The 17,809-nt window shown below is 38.2% G+C and overlaps 2 protein-coding genes across 5 annotated transcripts; one reads left to right on the top strand and one right to left on the bottom strand.

Annotated features, from left to right (window-relative positions):
* The first annotated feature begins 214 nt into the window (after positions 1-214).
* Positions 215-9,142, top strand: cd9a (CD9 molecule a). Of its 2 annotated transcripts, none has more exons than XM_015046934.1 (8): positions 215-419; positions 3,353-3,455; positions 3,541-3,638; positions 4,587-4,661; positions 5,179-5,280; positions 5,523-5,612; positions 5,810-5,893; positions 7,862-9,142. In XM_015046934.1, exons 1-8 carry the CDS (start codon positions 351-353, stop codon positions 7,925-7,927), a joined length of 687 nt encoding a protein of 228 aa, XP_014902420.1. In that variant the 5' UTR covers positions 215-350; the 3' UTR covers positions 7,928-9,142. The 2 variants fall into 2 exon arrangements, with proteins under 2 accessions (XP_014902420.1, XP_014902421.1); XM_015046935.1 differs by lacking the exon at positions 215-419 and adding an exon at positions 2,208-2,422.
* bbs10 (Bardet-Biedl syndrome 10) lies at positions 8,308-17,322 on the bottom strand. 3 transcript variants are annotated; one of them, XM_015046930.1, is made up of 4 exons: positions 17,264-17,322; positions 15,191-15,390; positions 14,147-15,097; positions 8,308-12,455 (listed from the first exon to the last, which is right to left on the bottom strand). In XM_015046930.1, the coding sequence occupies exons 2-4, from the start codon at positions 15,379-15,381 to the stop codon at positions 11,672-11,674; spliced, it is 1,926 nt and encodes a 641-aa protein (XP_014902416.1). In that variant the 5' UTR covers positions 15,382-15,390; positions 17,264-17,322; the 3' UTR covers positions 8,308-11,671. The 3 variants fall into 3 exon arrangements, with proteins under 3 accessions (XP_014902416.1, XP_014902418.1, XP_014902419.1); XM_015046932.1 differs by lacking the exons at positions 8,308-12,455; positions 17,264-17,322 and adding an exon at positions 12,593-13,862 and having other exon boundaries at positions 15,191-15,918; XM_015046933.1 differs by lacking the exons at positions 8,308-12,455; positions 17,264-17,322 and having other exon boundaries at positions 14,178-14,309; positions 14,402-15,097; positions 15,191-15,917.
* Positions 17,323-17,809: the final 487 nt, after the last annotated feature.

Raw genomic sequence — 17,809 nt, 5'->3', positions numbered from 1 at the left:
GGAAAAACGTAGGGTACTATAGTTAAAAAAAATACTGAATGACTGAAACAGTTTAAGAAAATGTCAAAATGATTGAAAAGTTTCACAAAATATCGCAGTAAAACGTATTTGGTGCAGTTGTTTGCTCTTCTAAATTGTTTTGGGAAATTAAAAAGAAAGGAAGGGTTTTAGTCTTGTGGGGGCGGACCACTTCATGCGCGCACTGCACAACGAGTCCGCGCCAGCGCGTCGACGAATACCCGTTTAGTACACCGACTGTTATTTAGAGGAAGCACTTCCCTATTCTTACCCTCTATATTTTAACACCTCATCCGTTAAACAGTCGTAGGATTTGAAGCCGAAAAATCGCCATGGCAGCGCTGTCGGGTGGAGAGAAATGCATCAAGTATCTGATGTTCGCCTTTAACCTGGTGTTTTGGGTAAGTGCGAGGGGAGAAAACATTTATTCTCATTCATCCTGTCGGTTGTTTAAGAACGCGCGCGGATGTGTGGGGGTGTTGGAGGGTGAGGGGGGGTGGGGGGGGCATCTCGTGCGCGCGGAGTCGTATGAGAGCAGGTTACTAGATTGTGAATGAAATGATAGGGGTGTCCCGAATCGTGCAGAGCACCGATCGGGTCTTAGCGCAGAGGTTCGTATGATACAAAGCACTGACCGCTCACACACACACACATACACACACACACACACACACGCACGCTCAGAACCACTCACACACGCAAACGTGCCCTCAGTGTTTGTGGGTCGGTCTGGAGAATAATCCCCAGTGGCCAAGTGACCCAGTTCCACGATGCCGCGTATACTTTGGACTGTGTCTGCATGACATTTTAATAAACGAGACGAAGTAAAGATTACACAGGTGATACATGATTATTTCTTCATTCTTCAGGTCGTATTTAAAGCTGGAGCTGTACGTTGGCCGTGGGTAATTTATGTTTGAGACCCACGCCTGCAGGGTGTGTCGTGTTTTATGTGAATGGATGTGTGGTTGTAGATTGATGTTTTTCCCTCTGATCGTTTCTAATTTGTGCAGCTATTTATAGTGGTAGGAAAAGCCACACAATACTGGGAAGGCAGGGATTTCCCACCGTGCGTGCGCGTGGGCCTTCATGCGTGTGCTTCGTATGTATTTGCAAACTTTACAGATTTTTTTTTCTTCTAAAAAGCAAGTTAATTTAATGTTAAAAAATTAAAAGTCGATAAATATTCTAAAGTGCACTTGGTTAAATTGATTTTAGTTTGTTTAAAACCGCAGATCTTCATGTGACTGCAGTTGTGTCATAAAGGGGAAGTGGAAGAACGATCTAAAAACGTTAAATTCTTTCAACATCAAATCATAGAAAGTTAAAATGTTCGTCTTTTTGTGGCTGTCAGAACGAGGCTGATGTTGTATTCCTGGGACTCAAGTGAACCTCTGTGAGCGCCATTATCCACATATAGAGAATACATGAAACAGTGGTGAGCCTGCCCAGGAGTAGGCAACCTACCAATATTTTTCCAAGAGAGCATCAACAACTCATCCAGGAGTACCTCAGTTACCTCAGTTAAGGACATGATTCAACAACACATAAGAGGCTGGGCAAAACAGAATGCACATATTCATCAGAACACAAAGACGACTTACATTTGCAAAAAAATAAAATAAAGATCTCGATTACTCTCCCATCAGCTTTGGTATTCACGCTCAAAAACAATTTTGGAAGAAGAAGAAGTTCAAACTGTGACATATAATAGTTTGAGCTTACTTTTCACATGCGTTTGAATATGTTTGGAGAGTATTTTACTGTAATATACAAAATCATCAAAACCAATGTTGCTAGAGTGGAAAATAAAAAGGACACAGTGCTTCTCTTTGGGGGCTGTCTGTTGATTTAGGGCCATAATATGATGCTTTGTTTGATTATACCTCAGACTGCCTCCGGTATCAGACCATAACGATCAAGCTTCTCGAACCAGGATACTCACGCTCAGTTTCACAATGAAGCAGTAAATATGCGCCCAAGCAGGCATCTTAGAAAATGCTCAGAAAGCATTGACATGCCTGAACAGGAACCCTCTGAGATGCTGTGGGACTATAAAACGCCTGTATGCCTGTGTGACTTAAGTAAATGCCATTTTTAGACAACACATGTAGAAACATAACACAATGAGTTGGAAAAACACAGACCAGACCTCATTTGACTAAACAGTGTGAAGGTCGCTTTCTGCATCTGCTCTGCCACTCCTAACTGTATAATCAGGTGATTTAAGGTGTGGTCTCCCAAACGTTTCTTTCATTTTACACAACAACGCAATTCAGCTTTCTCTTGGGCAGAAGCTAGATGCTCTGAACGGTGGATTGGTTCATACTGAATCACTATGGCTCTTCCCTGGGGGATCAAGTGTTTAAAATATCTCATCTTTATCTTCAACTTTATGTTCTGGGTAGGTGCACTTTATTTTTCTATATTGTGAGACGTATGAAGAGATCAGACAGAGCTGTTAACAATATATCCTAAATATGTACCACTTGAGAGTCAGCCATTTTGCTGGACTATAGGGAGACCAGGAAGAGGCTGAGAAACAAAGCAATACATGAAAAGTCAGGTGGGAACGATGAAACCTTACAAACCTGCACTTTCCTCACTGAAGAAAATACAAGGTGTTACACTCGCAAAAGTAAAACGTTTAGTCATCTGTCTGTGCTCACAGAGCTTCTTAGCACATCACAGTGTGGTCATCACGGATTGGTAAAACATTCATTCTTTCAAGGACAATTTAAGCCAATTTTTCTTCACAGTTTAAGAAATAGAACTCCTTCAAAGTGGTCCCGGATGCCAATTTCCTGTAATTGTCACATTTATCATTTACCATGCAAATATTACATTCTTATTCTCTCCTCATGTGACTCTTAATGTAGAGGTGAACTGATATTCATAAATATATTTTCAGTTGTTTTCATGTTTGTATAACAATGTATAGAACTGAATTAATATACAAAAGAGACTTCAGGAACGAGGCGTGCTGATTAAATCCGCAGTTTGTGCAGTGGGTTCATCATGTGCCATGAGTATTTACCACAAATGACCCTAATGTTTATGCAAGCTTGTAAACTAGTACTGCAGAAACATTCCCGAAGCCTCAAAATGGAAGAGAAAGACTTTAGAGAGGGCATGTTGTAGCAGATTTCAGAGCAGCAGCTGCTTACACTTGTTGGAGCTTATTGTTAAATGCACTTTGAAGTCAGGTAAATTTAAGATATGTATGAATATGGACTAAACCATTATATTAAAAGCTACAGTAGAGGGAAGCATGCAGTGTTAATTTAGTGCTAATTGTAGCATTGTGTTAACAGAGGTATGTAATGTGTGTCAGCTTGCAGGCACTGCTGTACTGGCTGTCGGTCTGTGGCTGAAACTGGACTCGAAAACCAATAGCCTGCTTCAAGGAGACAATTCTCCATATGTGTTATACACAGGTAAGACAGATTCATAACACAACAGGCAGGCCTTAAAGTTTGTATTATGTGAACTCATTCATGCACTATGTTATATGATGTTTAGGTGTTTATGTCCTGATTGCCGTCGGAGCGGTTATGATGGTGGTGGGCTTCCTGGGATGTTGTGGAGCAATCCAGGAATCACCATTGATGCTGGGGCTGGTTTGTAGCACTTATTATAAATTTATCACCCCCTAAGGCTAAATTGGGCACCTGGAATACTGGGTATTTTGCAAGTAGGGCCTTAAACGTGTAAGCAGATTTGTATTTGATGAGGAAATGAGGAAAGTTTCACTTCTGCCATCAGATGTCAGGCTGCTTATGTTTCTGGCAACATAAGGTTAAATAAGAAAAAGAGGAAATTAACAACAAATGTATAAGTGATCAACCAAAAGCTGAATGTAAGATAAGTGAAACAAAGTAATAATGCAATGAGCAAATATGTGATTGTAAATTGATAACTAACATATTTTTCCAACACTATGCATTAGCCCATTTATACAGCATTAGGTTGATACAGAACACTATCTGTCATGCTTGGGTGAAGGAGAGTTGATGAAATGACTTATTACCCAAAAAAATGACGAATATGTTTACTCAAACTTAGGTTTTTTTTTTTGTTTGTTTTGTTTTTTTTTGTTTGTTTTTAATAGATAAAACTAAGTATTTAGTGACAATTCAACCTTTTTATTCCATACCTGAATAACATAGCATTCAAAACAGTAATTCCCTTATATATAGTCAGGTTCACAAGCCTTTGCATCCAGGTTTTATATGTTCTTTTTTTTCCCCACTGTCTTCTAAATTCTCTTCAGTATCCATAGCTTCTGAACTCCCTATTTAAGGTACGAGAAGTTTGCTTTCATCATTGTTTACTGAACAGTCTCAAGGCCACAAAGGAGTCTCTAGATTTTCAGCGCTTTCTCCCCCCTTCATTCCCCGTGTCATAATCTGCTTGCACTAAATCTCGCTGGAGGAGGAGCCAATGAAAACTGGGTTTGGCCACACTCCACTGCCTTTGCATTGTGCAAATGCACGTACAACACCAGCACACAAGCATGAATGGAAGACAGATATCAGCTGAGTTTAATTTTGTATTTCTCTGTGCAGTTCTTTTCATTCCTGCTGATCATATTTGCCGTCGAGATTGCAGCTGGATTCTGGGGATTTTCAAACCAGAACAAGGTAAACTAACTGCAGTGTTAAAATGGATGCCATGATGCTTGAAGACAGAATAAACGTGAAAGCAAGAGCACTTCACATAAAGGGGGGCATCTCAGTATATGAGAATATTATTGAAACCATAATTTACTCTAGTAATTCAGTTCAAAAAGCAACACGTTAGACAGATTTATCAAAGATCCAGTTTATGTATTTATTTCATTATGTTAGGCCAATGCAAAAGACTTTTAAGTGCAAAAATTTAATGTTATGGTCAGCACAACAAGACAACTGCTGACATTACAGTTCTCCAGCAGTCACTGCTGGCCACAACAGGAGATTGCTAAAGAAGCTGGTGGGTGTATTCACACACATTGACTCATTGAATACTAGGTGTTTATTTTGGGTAAAAGCTCAATACAAAGGACAACAAATAAAGATTATTTTAAAGACATGATCAAAAAAAGAACATTTTTGACTTTGGAGTCCTAGTTGTGACATAAGTTTTTTTCAGTTAACCATGCTTGCGGTTGTGTTGCAGGTGTTGGATCTGATCAGTGGATTCTACAGACAGACATACGAAGATTACAGTAAAACAAGAGATGAGGGCCTAAAAGAGACTCTGCGTTTGATCCAAAATGAGGTGAGACTTGTTGGACTTAATTGCTGCATTTTTTTTTTTCTTCTCTGACTAACAATTATCTGGACCGATAATAATTTATCACAAAGGGGGGATTTTGACAGAAAATAAATGTTTTACCTAAGTTAGATGATGTTTCTTAGAGCTGGAGTAGAACTAAAAAACAAGCCAGTACTTTACAGTATCTCTTCAAAACACAAAGACTAATTAGGTTACATTGCACTATGTTATCTGTCTGTTTCCAGTTATACTGCTGTGGTCTCAAGGGTAGGATTGGAGAAACCTATCCTGACCTTTGTCCCCCTGCAGAAAATCTTGACATGTTCATTATTAAGGTACAACCACATCCTAAATTATCCAACAAATGTTTTATCTCTGTTGTGACTGTATAATTTGTGTTATTGGGGCCCATGTATTGTTATGGAAACATCTGTTTGCAGGAGTTTGCACAATCTCTGGCTCTCTGTTACTGTTATCTGTGTATATCACGTTGTTGAGCATGCTGTAAAGCAATTACTCCTATCTATTACAGAGCTGTCCTGATGTCATCGACGAGGTGTTTAACTCCAAGTTACACATTGTTGGAGGAATAGGGATCACCATTGGGGTCATTATGGTGAGTGTGCAGCTGGCACACCTTAACCAATCACATTTTAGTCATTTGTTTCAGAAGGGTCTCCAACTCAAGGCTTGGGAATCACTATGCAATAGCCCTCAAAAACAACAAAAAGTGTTTATTTTCACTGAAATTTTTACATAACAGGTTTGGGGAATAGTACATTTTATTTAGTTAATTTATTTCATAGTATTTTCCATTAATTGTAAAGTAAAACAGGCCTTGATGGTTGTGTTTAATTTACAGTGACTTGCAGAAGTGTTAATACCACTCTTACATTTTGTGATGTTACAACCACAATCTTCTTTTATTTATTTATTTAGAACATGACAGAAGTATAAAATCACACACATGAACAAGGAATGCAAAAGACACATATTTTTGTACTACAATAATCTTAACATGCTCGAAAAGAAGTAGGAAGAAGTTTGAAATGTATGAACTCCTACCCCATAAACTCATACCGTATTTTCAGATGGACCCTCATTATTAAAAAAAAAATAAATAAATAAACATAGGTTAATTAATTTTTCTATTTTATCTGGGTTTACATATCTAAATGTATACATTCATACCCACACACTCATATGCATTAGCCTCAACTTACATATACACATTAGTGCTATCATTCTATATCTTGTGAAAACCACTTCCTTATATTTCCTTTTAAATTGTATTAAATTTTGACTTTGTTTTAGCTCCTCATTTAATTTGTTCAATAATTTTACACCATGGATTGAAATACAAAAGCTCTTTCTTGTTGTGCGTACACTACAAATACTTGAGTTTGAGTAACCCTTTAAGTTATATCTCCTTTCTCTTTCAAAAAACACGTGCTGTGTGCTCAGGTAGCAGTTTATTTGACGCTTTCAACAATAATTTGAGCAATTTTAAATTCCACCAGATCTTCAAATTTTAGAATTCTAGATTTTAAGAATAATGGGTTTGTGTGCTCATAAAAACTGACATTATGGATGATTCTAATGGCTCGTTTCTGTAGGACACTCGGTGGCTATAAAGAGATTTTGTAATTAATTCCCCACACTTCTGAACAATATGTTAAATATGGCAAAATCAGATAGTTATGTAGAATACAAAGTGATTTATTATTCAGAATATGTCTATCCTTAGCTAGGACTGATATACTGATGTACATAGTTTATTCTGTAAATGTTTAAATATCTTAAATGTATACTATTAGGATTTTATGGTAAATCATTACCAAATGGCACTAATTATGCAGTCGAAAGGAAGGGAAACATTTTGCTTCTCAAATTCTAAAAAGTGAAGCTTACATTTGTATTTAGCCTCCCTAGTTCTTATATTTCTACATTAAATCCAGAGCCACAAGTTATGTTTAGAGGCCACCTCCTTAGTAAATACAGAGGGGATGTATGTGCAAGTTAAGCTCAGTATGAATACAGCTGTTCTGTGAAAGCCTTCATGTACAAACAGCATCATGAAGTCCGAGGAACACAACAGAAAGGTCAGCGGAGAAGATAAAATAGAGAGTCAAACGTTTCACAGAGCACTGTTTGATCCATCATCAGAAAATGGAAAGAGTACACAGCTGAAAATCCTACAAAGACGTAGCTGTTTGCTTAAATTGACAGTCTAGGCGAAAAGAGTATGAATCAGAGAAGCAGCCAACAGCCCAAAAGTAATTCTGGATGAGCTGCAGAAAACCACTGCCTAGCTGAGAGAATCATTGGCAGGACAAAAGTTAGGTGTTCCCTCAACAACAAACCTTTATGAAAGAACACCGAGAAAAAAAACCCAACAGAAGTCCTCTTTGAATTTGGTCATTAGTCATGTAGTGGACAAAAGGTATGCTAGTCAGATGGATATTTTGGTTCAAGTGTAAAATACAGAAAACTAACAAATATTTCAGAGGATTGCAAAGGTAGCAGATATTTAGGAATGGATAAAACACACACATAATATATACCCTTTGTGTTTCTCCAACAGGTGTTCGGGTTGATCTTTACCATGCTCCTGTGCTGTGCCATCAGGAAATCTCGGGAGGTGGTGTGACACCCAGTGGAAGTCATTGTTATTGTTGCATGATGTCATTCTCAGACTCCACTGCCAACAAATATAAATCACTTCTTTTTAAGGAGGGTGCTAACCTAAGCTAAAAAGGGTTTAGCCTAATTCTGACTGTAGAGAACGTGAAGATATGATGCACTTGATTTTGGTCAATCTGGTTTATTTATGTAAAGAGTTTTAGGAATTGTGCTGCTACACAGCATAAAACATTTCATACAAACCTTCTAGTCAATGTTTTTTTAATGTACAGACTGGCCTTTCCAGCACAGTAACTATCAAGTTCCAGTATTAAGCCAAATAATTTTTAACAACATAGATAAAGCCAATGCAAATTCTATGGAGACTAAGATAAATGATTTTTTTTAAATGCCACAATTGGCTTACTTTATAAATGTGGTCCAAAGTGAAAGAGAATTTTGTCAGTAAACAAATTTTGGCAGAATGGTTGCTTGTTTGTTTCTGAGTTGTTGTTTTTTTCTCTTTTATCTAAATGAGACCAAAGCTAACCAGATGCTAGAAGAGGTTACCTCAGAGTTCATGTCCCAACATATTTTCACATTCTCTCAGTATATCAGTAAATCAGCGATAACTTTGCTCCTAAGATAGATGCAATGTTTTCACTATGTCCATGTATAGAACGGGTGCCATCTGCGTCAGCAGCTGTGTAGTACTGAAATGTGTAAATGTGTGGTTATTTGACTAAAATCGGCATTTGTGAGCTTCTAACTATCTAAGCGAAACAGCATGTCAGTGTGTATTGATGATATTGATTTATCGATGGCGACCACTTTGGATATCCTGCTAATGGAAACACTTCCACTTCAGTGCAACAAAGAAGTAAAAAAGAGGCAACAAAACTGATGATGGCTAGCAGCCAAATTAATGCCAAGCTAAAATCTACGAGATATTTGTGGTTTAAACAAGCCTGGTGTTACAGTAGCATTCGGCTCCATTTTTTCCTGTCATTTATGTTTTAATTTGTCCTTGTTTGAAACGCCTTTTATTTGTTTTTGGGGTTTTTTTTCAATTTTTGTATGTTTTATATTAATGTTTGTACATTTTCGGATGCTTGGTGTGTATATATGCAGTTTAAGCATTTTGCAGTGTCCTCTTGATTTGACAGAATAATTTCATTTATACACTATGCACTATTAATCTATGTTAACAAGAGCCAAATACAATAAAGTGATTTAGGTTGAATTTGAGGATCTTTTGATCTGTCTTGGACTCACAAGCACACATTGTAAGAAATGGCATTCTCGCAGGTTGCTTTTAATCATGATATTAAAATATTTTTGTTATGATAAGATACCATACTTTTCCAGACTATTCCCCAGAGTTTCTAGTTCTTTTGTGTTCACTTGAGAAAAAAAAAAAATCAAGTATTCAAATTCAACATGAACTTATTGTAAATATTTCTGCAGTGCAAATGCTTTAAAATGGCAATCTTCAAAAACAAGGCAGACAAAAGGAGGAAAGAAAATAAGGGACACGAAACAGGAGATATGGAAAATGAGAAAAAAGAGTTACAGTATGGAGCTTGCAAAGTATGTACGCAAAGATTGAAGAATGCAAAACACGAAGGAAGACGCTTGGAAGAGACGAGGACTATAAGGAAGCAAGGATGGATACATGAAGAAATAAGGGAAGCTGGGAGGAAAGGCATTAGAAAGGACAGAAATGGAAAGAAGGATGGACACAATAAAGTAGGGAAGGGGGGCACAATAAGGAAAGGAAGGACATGCAAAAAGAAAAGGAAAAAAGGAATGGAGGAAACAATAAAGAAGGTAAGAGGGTGACAATAATATAAGAAATTATAGACACAGAGGGATTGAAGAAAGGAAGAGAAGTGAAGATCAAGATCACAATGAAGGCTGGGCATAATGTTAATATAATAGGTTAGAAAACAAAGACTATTTGACTTCTTCATACATTTCCAGATCTGAGGAACTTAAAATCCTATTCCATTCTTTTTCCAGACTGCACTGGAACTCTGTTTAATCATATGGAGACCAAACATGAATAATTTACTATTTCACTGAGTGTACTTGGTGCACACTACAAAAGGGCATGACAGGATTAGAAAGGCCGAGGTGTCCTGATAACAAAAAAACACTTTTGGTTTGTTCCCTAGTGTGGAGAGGAAAAAAAAAAAAAAAACACCCACTCCCTCAACTTTTTCCGCTTTGATTTTGGTGACAATCAACACAGTGACTCATAGGGATCATAAACAAAGAAAAGAGCTGCCTTTGATTAAGACAAAGTGATTCTGAGTCACTTTGTCTTCATTAAATTGTGGAAAATTTCTCTCAAAAACTAAGGATGCAGAAGTAACAGTAAACAGAAGGCAGTGTAATAGATTAAGAGTCTAATTAAAATCCAGATGACTCAGTTTCTGCCAAAAACAAAGGTGAAAACAGCATTTGTGTTCCTCTGATTACAGCACAAGGAAGCAGACTATGATTTGGCTGTTGAAAGTTGGGTGCTGCCAAAGCCCCACTATGCAGATAAGGCTGATTTCTAAAAGGAGAGTATTCACATGTAAGGCCATGTTTCTGTGCTGTTACAACAGTAAAGTTTATTTTGTGCACACCAAACTGTGATGCTCAAAGGAATATCGAAGGACAACAAAGATAAGAAAGAGGCATTTTGAAAAACAAATAACGACGCAAATGAGCTTTTCCTTTTTTTTTTAAGAGTAATTTACTTAATGGATGTATAGTGCGGTGAAGACGGTTTCTTCAGTTTTTTTTTTTTTTTGGTCATACTTAAATGTTTTAGGTGATCAAGCAAATTGTATTGTCAGAAAATCTGAGTAAATACAAAATGTAGTTTTCAAACGTTTTAATTTAGTAAGAAACAGTGGTTTTCTGGACCAACCCTATATGAAAGTACAGCTGGGTTCCATATTTAATCTTGAACTACGTATGACTTAACACTTTTGTTGGTTCAATTTCATTACCCCCACCAATGCTTCATTAATGGTACTTGTAAAATCAAGAAATCACTGAAACAGAACATGAAGTGAGTTAACAGAACTCAACAGAACTCAAAATTGAATACATGATTTCCTGATCAGTTCATGAAGGCTTACAACACCAAAACAAATCTACAATAAGAAGCAGGTCAAAATTCCTACTCAAAGACTTCTTGCCAGCTATCACAAATGATTAATTGCAGTTGTTGCTGCCAACTCTGGCACAATCAGTTATTGGGTTTATTTAGGATTTACTTTTGATGCAGCAAAATGATGGCTTGGATAGATTTTGTTTTCCTCTCAAAAATAAGTAGTTACTGTTTGAAAACAGCATTCACTCCGTTTATCTTTAGTATGATGTGTTTAAATATATAAAACATTAGGTGCGAGTAAAAAAAAAAAAAAGAAAACCAGAAGAAAAACTAGAACGGAGACAAATACATTTCTATGTCACTTTTTTCTGTGCAATGTGAAATTACAAGATTTTCTCCTTATTTTATTTGTTTGGCAAAACCTCATCTCAGTTCATCTGTTTGCCTATAAATAGAATTCTCTCTTATGTTTTCATTTACATGTAATAGATTTTCACAGATCAAAAGCATTACAGTCTGTCAACACTGCAATGAACTATCAAGAAAAAACACATTGGAAAAAAATACAGTGCAATCATTTTATCTAAAATCAGATGGGTTTTTTTTCTGAATGCTGCCACAAAAAGTACATTTCTGGTTTCCTGTTGGAGCAACACAACTTCAGTCTTCATCCTCGCCCTCTGAGCTTTCCGAGTGAGCATTCAGGGAATCGTGGGACTCTGTGTGTAATACAGCGTGTGTCCGCAGCACCATGTTTATTCGGAGCAGATTTGTGAGACACTGCAGCACAGCCAGTACCAGCTGATACTTACAAGAGACAGATTCAAGGCCCAAGTCCAAAAGCTTTAATGACATGTTACCATTTTCACAAGAGCATAAGCTTAGTTTACCATCTCCAAGAGGACCTTCAGTGTGTATGAAGTTTGCGCTGAGGGCGTGGGGTTGTTTTGGAATTAAAGCCACGACCCTGGTTTGTGCCTGCAGGAAATGTTTTAGGTTGTGAGAGTAAATCTGCCGGGGTACGCTCAACAGGGCCTTTTCCAAGAGCTGGGAAACTGGAACAACTGCACTTGTGTTAACAGAAACTGAGCAACTGTGACCATATTGATGAAGGGCATGGTGCAGCAGAAACTCAAATGTCCCACCTGCAGATATTACACAACCCGTCTCTGTCACACATTTCTGATGAAGATGCACTCTGCATGCAGTTCCATTACTTATATTGTCTGCATGTAAAGACGTGCATTTTTTTGATGGGATGGTTTCCTCTAGAGCCGTCTGAGTCTTGCGCACGGGCTCCAATGCTGTCAGTAGCATTCGAAAGGCGTCTTGAAATGCACATGCATGCTGATCAGCTTGACCTTCGCTTGGGGCACAAATCACCAGGCTACAAGGTTTAACTTTGAGTCTTTCTTCACAATCATGGAAGTCCAAATGAACGTATCTGTCAAAAACAAAATGACAATAGTTAACCGGAATGTTGTACAGTAGATAACAATGCCTTGAAAAATCACACATATACCATGAGTTTTTTGTTTTTCTTTGATTTTCCACATTTTACCATGATTATTTTTTTTCCCCCACATTTTACATTGTCACATCCATGAAACATCAATGTAGGTTTCAAGATAACTTGAGATCCTCCTATTTTTTTTCCATGTTGGACATTTTAGTTTAGCAGTGACAATAGATGAAATTACTTTTAAAATCAATCACACAAAGTAATATCTAAACCCAACAGTAGAATCCAACTTCAATAAGATCAATGAGGTTGTGCTTTTATGTTTTGTGTCATGAAAACTTTGCTTTAATTCTATTTATTTTTGTATTCAAATCATAAGAAATCATAGTCATAATCACAGACAGAAAGAGAGCGCTGCCAAGCCATGAAGAAGAAACAGCAGGTCTCCTGAGAAAAACCTCAGGAAACCTGAAAAGAGGAAGTTTCCAGCCTGCGGAAAGTTTTACAGAATGAAGTCTAAACACTTTGGGTATTTGAATAAGACCCAGTGCAAAATATTTGTATTAATATTGTTTCAGTTCCGAGTCAGAGAAGCTAACAGAGGTTATAGATGTGATTTTGAAAATGAACTTGAAATGATGTGGAATGTGTAACTGCAATCAAAGATCACTGATGTTGTGTTGGAGGTAGATACTAGATAAAAGATAGAAAGGAAAAAGGAGAACTGGAAGTACTGCAAGTGTGACTGTGTGGGGTCACATTTGTCCTGGACACAGACCAGGACAAAAGAGGAACCGACAGAGCAGTTTGCTGATCAGGGAAAGAGAAAACAGTTGGAAGAGACTCAAACTGCTGAAAGAAGGCCTGAGTGTGAAGACGAAAGCATGGAGTGTGACCCTTGAGCACGCCCGGAACAAGAACACAGACATGACATAATGTCTCCAAAACAAAGGTGCATGAGACAGTCAATAAAACCAGCATGGCAACAGTGCCAGCCAATGCAAACACATTCTCAGGGTGGAAACCCCTATAAAAACTGATGCAAAAGAGGAACCGTTGGTTGGATCCTCCAGGCAGCTTTGAGCCAAGATGGAGATGAATAAAGAACTCTGCAGCTGAAGAAGTGCCAGCGCCACAGATTAACCAAAGACTGTCCTGCGTATTGGGACCAATCAATCAGCCCCACAATCTGTGGCACCAAATTGCACTTCTCTCATCATCTGGGCTCAGACCACAAAGACAAAGGTCAAAGGCAAGAACAGCCAGCACCCAAGGCCTTATATCAGCATCCATGTGGAGGCGAAAGCTCATCAGACCTGCAGGGACGCCTGCCTTCATCGATCAGCCTCCTCCTCCTGCTGGGACACATTCTTCATCATCAAGCCAAATCTGGGGTTCGAAATAAAATTTATTTTTGGTTCTCAGTTTCAGCATTAGGGAGAGAAAGGTTAGATTGAGATGATTGATTTTTCATATTCGATTATTTTTGCTACTGAATTAAGCTGTACTGACCCTTGCAAAACACTGCCTTTACTAATAAAATATTTAGCATAAAGTAAACCCTACAGGACGAGGTGGACATCCAATTAATGTGTCGCTTCAAAGTTCTCTGATAGGTGTAATTAATCACAGTGCTTGACTTTGAAGAAAGAAACTAAAATATATGCACCTACCTGTGGGCTCCAAGCAGTAACGGTTTACAGAAAGTCAGTGTTGCGATATGCTCTGGATGAATCCTCCTGCAGTCCGAGATGGGTGTTACCCCACTTAGCTGCGTAAACAGAGAAATCTCTTCTTCACTGACACACTCCACAAGGCACATCCCTGCCTGTGTTGCTGCAGCCAGGACAGCAGAGGACTGTTTCAGTGCACACAAAAGGACAGAGACACCAAAACTCTGCAGAGTTGCAATTATGCTCTCCACTGACTTTTCTGTCCAAGAGCTAAAGTGTACAATACCCCTGTCCTCTGTCACTTTGTCTCCACAACGCAACTCAAGTACATCTCCTGTGGTGAGTAATTTCGGCTGCAGGTATCCATTGAAAACTACAGCTTTGAGTGGCTGCTTTCTTACTTGGGGGCAAGGCGTAGCAAAGTCTCTGTGAATCACCTGGCCCTCAATCAAACGTGAGCAGTTGACAGGGACGCCTGACACTTGGGTATGCAGTGCTAGGAAGCTGTTGTTTAAAAATTGCATGGAGAACGAGGGTCGGTCATCTTTTACCTTCCAGTGACTGAGCAGTTCACAGAAGAGGTTGCGGAAAAAGTCACAATACGCATAGCCCAGGCGTGTGCGAAAAAACGACACTAGAAGAGTTTGACAACTGAGATCATGTTGTGTTTTCGCTGTGAAATTCTCTAATGAAACACGGAATCCATGTGGCAGCACATTCAGCACAATGAGTTTGTCCAACTCAGTCAGCGCAAATTCTAGCAGTCTGTCAGCCAAGTGCCGCGCAGTGGCAGCTTCTGACGCTTCTGTGGAGTTATGAGGCTGAAACATATGAGGGTCCTTAGTGGCTGTTGCATGAATTATTCGCAGTAATGATGCAAGGAGAAGAACAAAGGTTTTGGATCCATCGCCTGTTATTGTGCTGTGCTTCCAGACGCACCTCACCACCATCCTAAGACAAAAAAAAAAACAAATAGCATTGCAGAAGAATTAACAATTAACCAGAAAGTGCAAAAATATTCACATTTATGCCATTTGTGCTAACCTGGCCAGTGGGTGATCCAGATGTAGTGCAGTGAGGATGCGTTTTCCGCTTCGGCTAACCATCACTTGTCCTGTATCTCTAGTGAACAGCACCTGTCCTCCTTCAGGTCCAAAACTGCGAAGGACGATGGACTCCAGTGCAGACACTGCCTGTAAGACGTGACTGAGGTGGAGTTGCTCCAGTGGCACCATCTTTACACCCTGGAATGTGTTACAGAAAATTATAAAGAAGAAAGTGTTTCACAATTTTAGACCCTGGATTTGTAAATTCACGTTAGTCATCTTTGAGCAAGGCAAGGGCTTCCCAGGAAATCAAAAGAAAAACATTAAAATAACAAACCTTCAAGTTTTATTCTAAAAAGAGAAGCTTTAGATTTAGAGTTGGTGTTTTTTTAGATTTAGTATGGCATGTACTGAACACATCAAGAAGACCCCATAAATCGCCTGTGCTTGATCAAGCATCAAACAAAACAAAGCAGATATACAGTGAGTAGGGCTGAGGATGGTTTGTAGAACATGATTTAATTAAAGGATCTGGGACTTCCTCCCACACATTCGATCTGTCAGGTTTGAAAGAAAACCCGAGGGAAATACAGTGGATGGAGTTGAATATCACCTTACAGAGACAGTAGTAGGACAAATTAGGATGAATGGGGAGGCCTTATTAATGACAGCAGAGGCTTAAGATGTGAAAAAGTGCAATGTGACTAAAAAACTTGCAGTCAGCATAAAGGGTTTTCTTTTTGAGATGAATATAATATAATATAATATAATATAATATAATATAATATAATATAAAGCAGTGTATGACTTTCCTGGTACCTGGAATACGATTTGAAATCGAGGCACAGTTCTCATAGCAACTATTAAAAATAAGAAAGACAAGATGTATGCCCTCATACGTGCTGATTCTCATGAATCAAGAAATAGTAACAAAAACAGCATTGCCAAAAAAGGCAAGTTTATGTTAGCAACAAGTTTACGTTGGCACCACCACTCACAGTAAAGACCTTAGTAAGAGAGGTAAAAAAAAAAGATTATACTTCTACTGTAAAAATTAAACTTCCATCCAGATTTGACCCTAACGGGTCACAGGGTGGGGTGGGCTAGACAGGTTGACATTACAAGGCAATACTTAAAAGCAACCACGCATAAGGGCAATTTTGAGAGACCAGGTAACGAAACATGCATGTCTTTTGACTGTAAGAGGAACAGGACTATCCAGACAGAGACCATGAATGTTTGGGGACAATTATGCAAATTCCATGAAGAAATCCTCCTGTCAGGGTTCAAACTCAGCTTGCTTGATGTATGCAACAGTGTCAACGTTTGTACCACCATGCAACTAATAGGTGCTCTTATTTCTTGGGGCTTTTAATTATGTTTGAGAGTGCAAACAAATGTGGGGAATACTGCTTAAAAGACTTTCTGAAATGTAAAATGTACAATATCTGTAAGGAATGCGTAGAATATGGCTCACCGCTATTTAACCTTTCTTCTAAAAAAGCAGAGAAAACGTTCATAGTAGGTTTTGGAACATCGTCTCAATTGAATTATAGGGTAGTTTTGTGATATTGGATTTTGCTTCAACTGAAGAAGAACGCAAGCCGTTTCATGACTACAAATACAATTTTAACAAGATTGTTGACTCAGTTTGTCGATAAATAGGCAACGAAGAATCTAAACTAAAATCTGCTTGTATTCACCTTAACATTTAGATGAGTTCGACAGAGAACATGGTCTTAAACAAACACGGTTTGTTGTTTCTGAAACAAACACGGTATGTTTAGGACCAGAAAATGAAAAACAAATAACCACAGTTTCGTTGTGAATGTTTAAGTAGCTTGTCCTGCTGCCTCGAAAATCATCAATAACAATGCAGCTTCGTATGAACGATAAAAACTCGACAGCAACAAAAGAATGGTACCACGGTAGCATTTATAAGCTAGTTCTTCACATGATGCTACCGAAAAGCTTCACAAGCCCCCCTAAATATATAAACTACAGTAATAAACATATAATAACCGGATAAATTTAAGAAAAAAAATTAAACAAAATGAACGAGAAAACTCACAAGCCAGTCGAACAGGAAGGCTTTCCGTGTTGCCTAGAAACAAGCCTTCCTCTTTGATTGATAAAGCTCTTCTCAGAGTAAATGGTTGCCATCTAGCGGCTCAATGCGGAAATTGCGTGACTTTTGTTAATATTTTTTTTCACACGTTTTAACTCTCGAATATAATAAACGTATAAATACTAACAATTTACTACAGGCTTTGACGCACACATTAGTAATCGTACTTTACGCCGTCCTTCTTTCTCCACTAAAAGCTTCAATTCAATTTAATTCAGTTCAGTTCAATTAAATTTAAATAACAAGCAACACAGCAGCTTTTGTCTTATTGATTAAAATCTGTATTTAATTTAGTAGTTTTCATTTTAGCAGAATTACAGTGCCCTGCAAAGGTAGTCATAATCATTGAACCTATTCACATGTTGTCATGCTCAAGTGGGACTTGTGTGACTAAGTAATTTAAAGTAGCGAGCAATTATTTGGTGGAAGGAAATGATGCTTGGTTTTCGAAATGTTTTCCAACTAAAATCTCTTACACATGATTTAAGG

The sequence above is a fragment of the Poecilia latipinna genome, unplaced genomic scaffold (assembly GCF_001443285.1).
Source record: "Poecilia latipinna isolate Pla-1442-1.1 unplaced genomic scaffold, P_latipinna-1.0 Scaffold799, whole genome shotgun sequence".
Taxonomy (NCBI): Eukaryota; Metazoa; Chordata; class Actinopteri; order Cyprinodontiformes; family Poeciliidae; genus Poecilia; species Poecilia latipinna.
This window is presented reverse-complemented; position numbering and strand designations above follow the sequence as displayed.

Excerpts from the sequence above, each read along its gene's own strand:
- cd9a (XM_015046934.1), top strand. The coding sequence starts at position 351 with ATGGCAGCGCTGTCGGGTGGAGAGAAATGCATCAAGTATCTGATGTTC. Across the intron at positions 3,639-4,586 it reads CACCATTGATGCTGGGGCTG|TTCTTTTCATTCCTGCTGAT; the intron begins GTTTGTAGCACT and ends TTCTCTGTGCAG. Across the intron at positions 5,894-7,861 it reads TCACCATTGGGGTCATTATG|GTGTTCGGGTTGATCTTTAC; the intron begins GTGAGTGTGCAG and ends TTTCTCCAACAG.
- bbs10 (XM_015046930.1), bottom strand. The coding sequence starts at position 15,381 with ATGGTGCCACTGGAGCAACTCCACCTCAGTCACGTCTTACAGGCAGTG. Across the intron at positions 15,098-15,190 it reads CTGGATCACCCACTGGCCAG|GATGGTGGTGAGGTGCGTCT; the intron begins GTTAGCACAAAT and ends TTTTTGTCTTAG. Across the intron at positions 12,456-14,146 it reads TTACTGCTTGGAGCCCACAG|ATACGTTCATTTGGACTTCC; the intron begins GTAGGTGCATAT and ends TGTTTTTGACAG.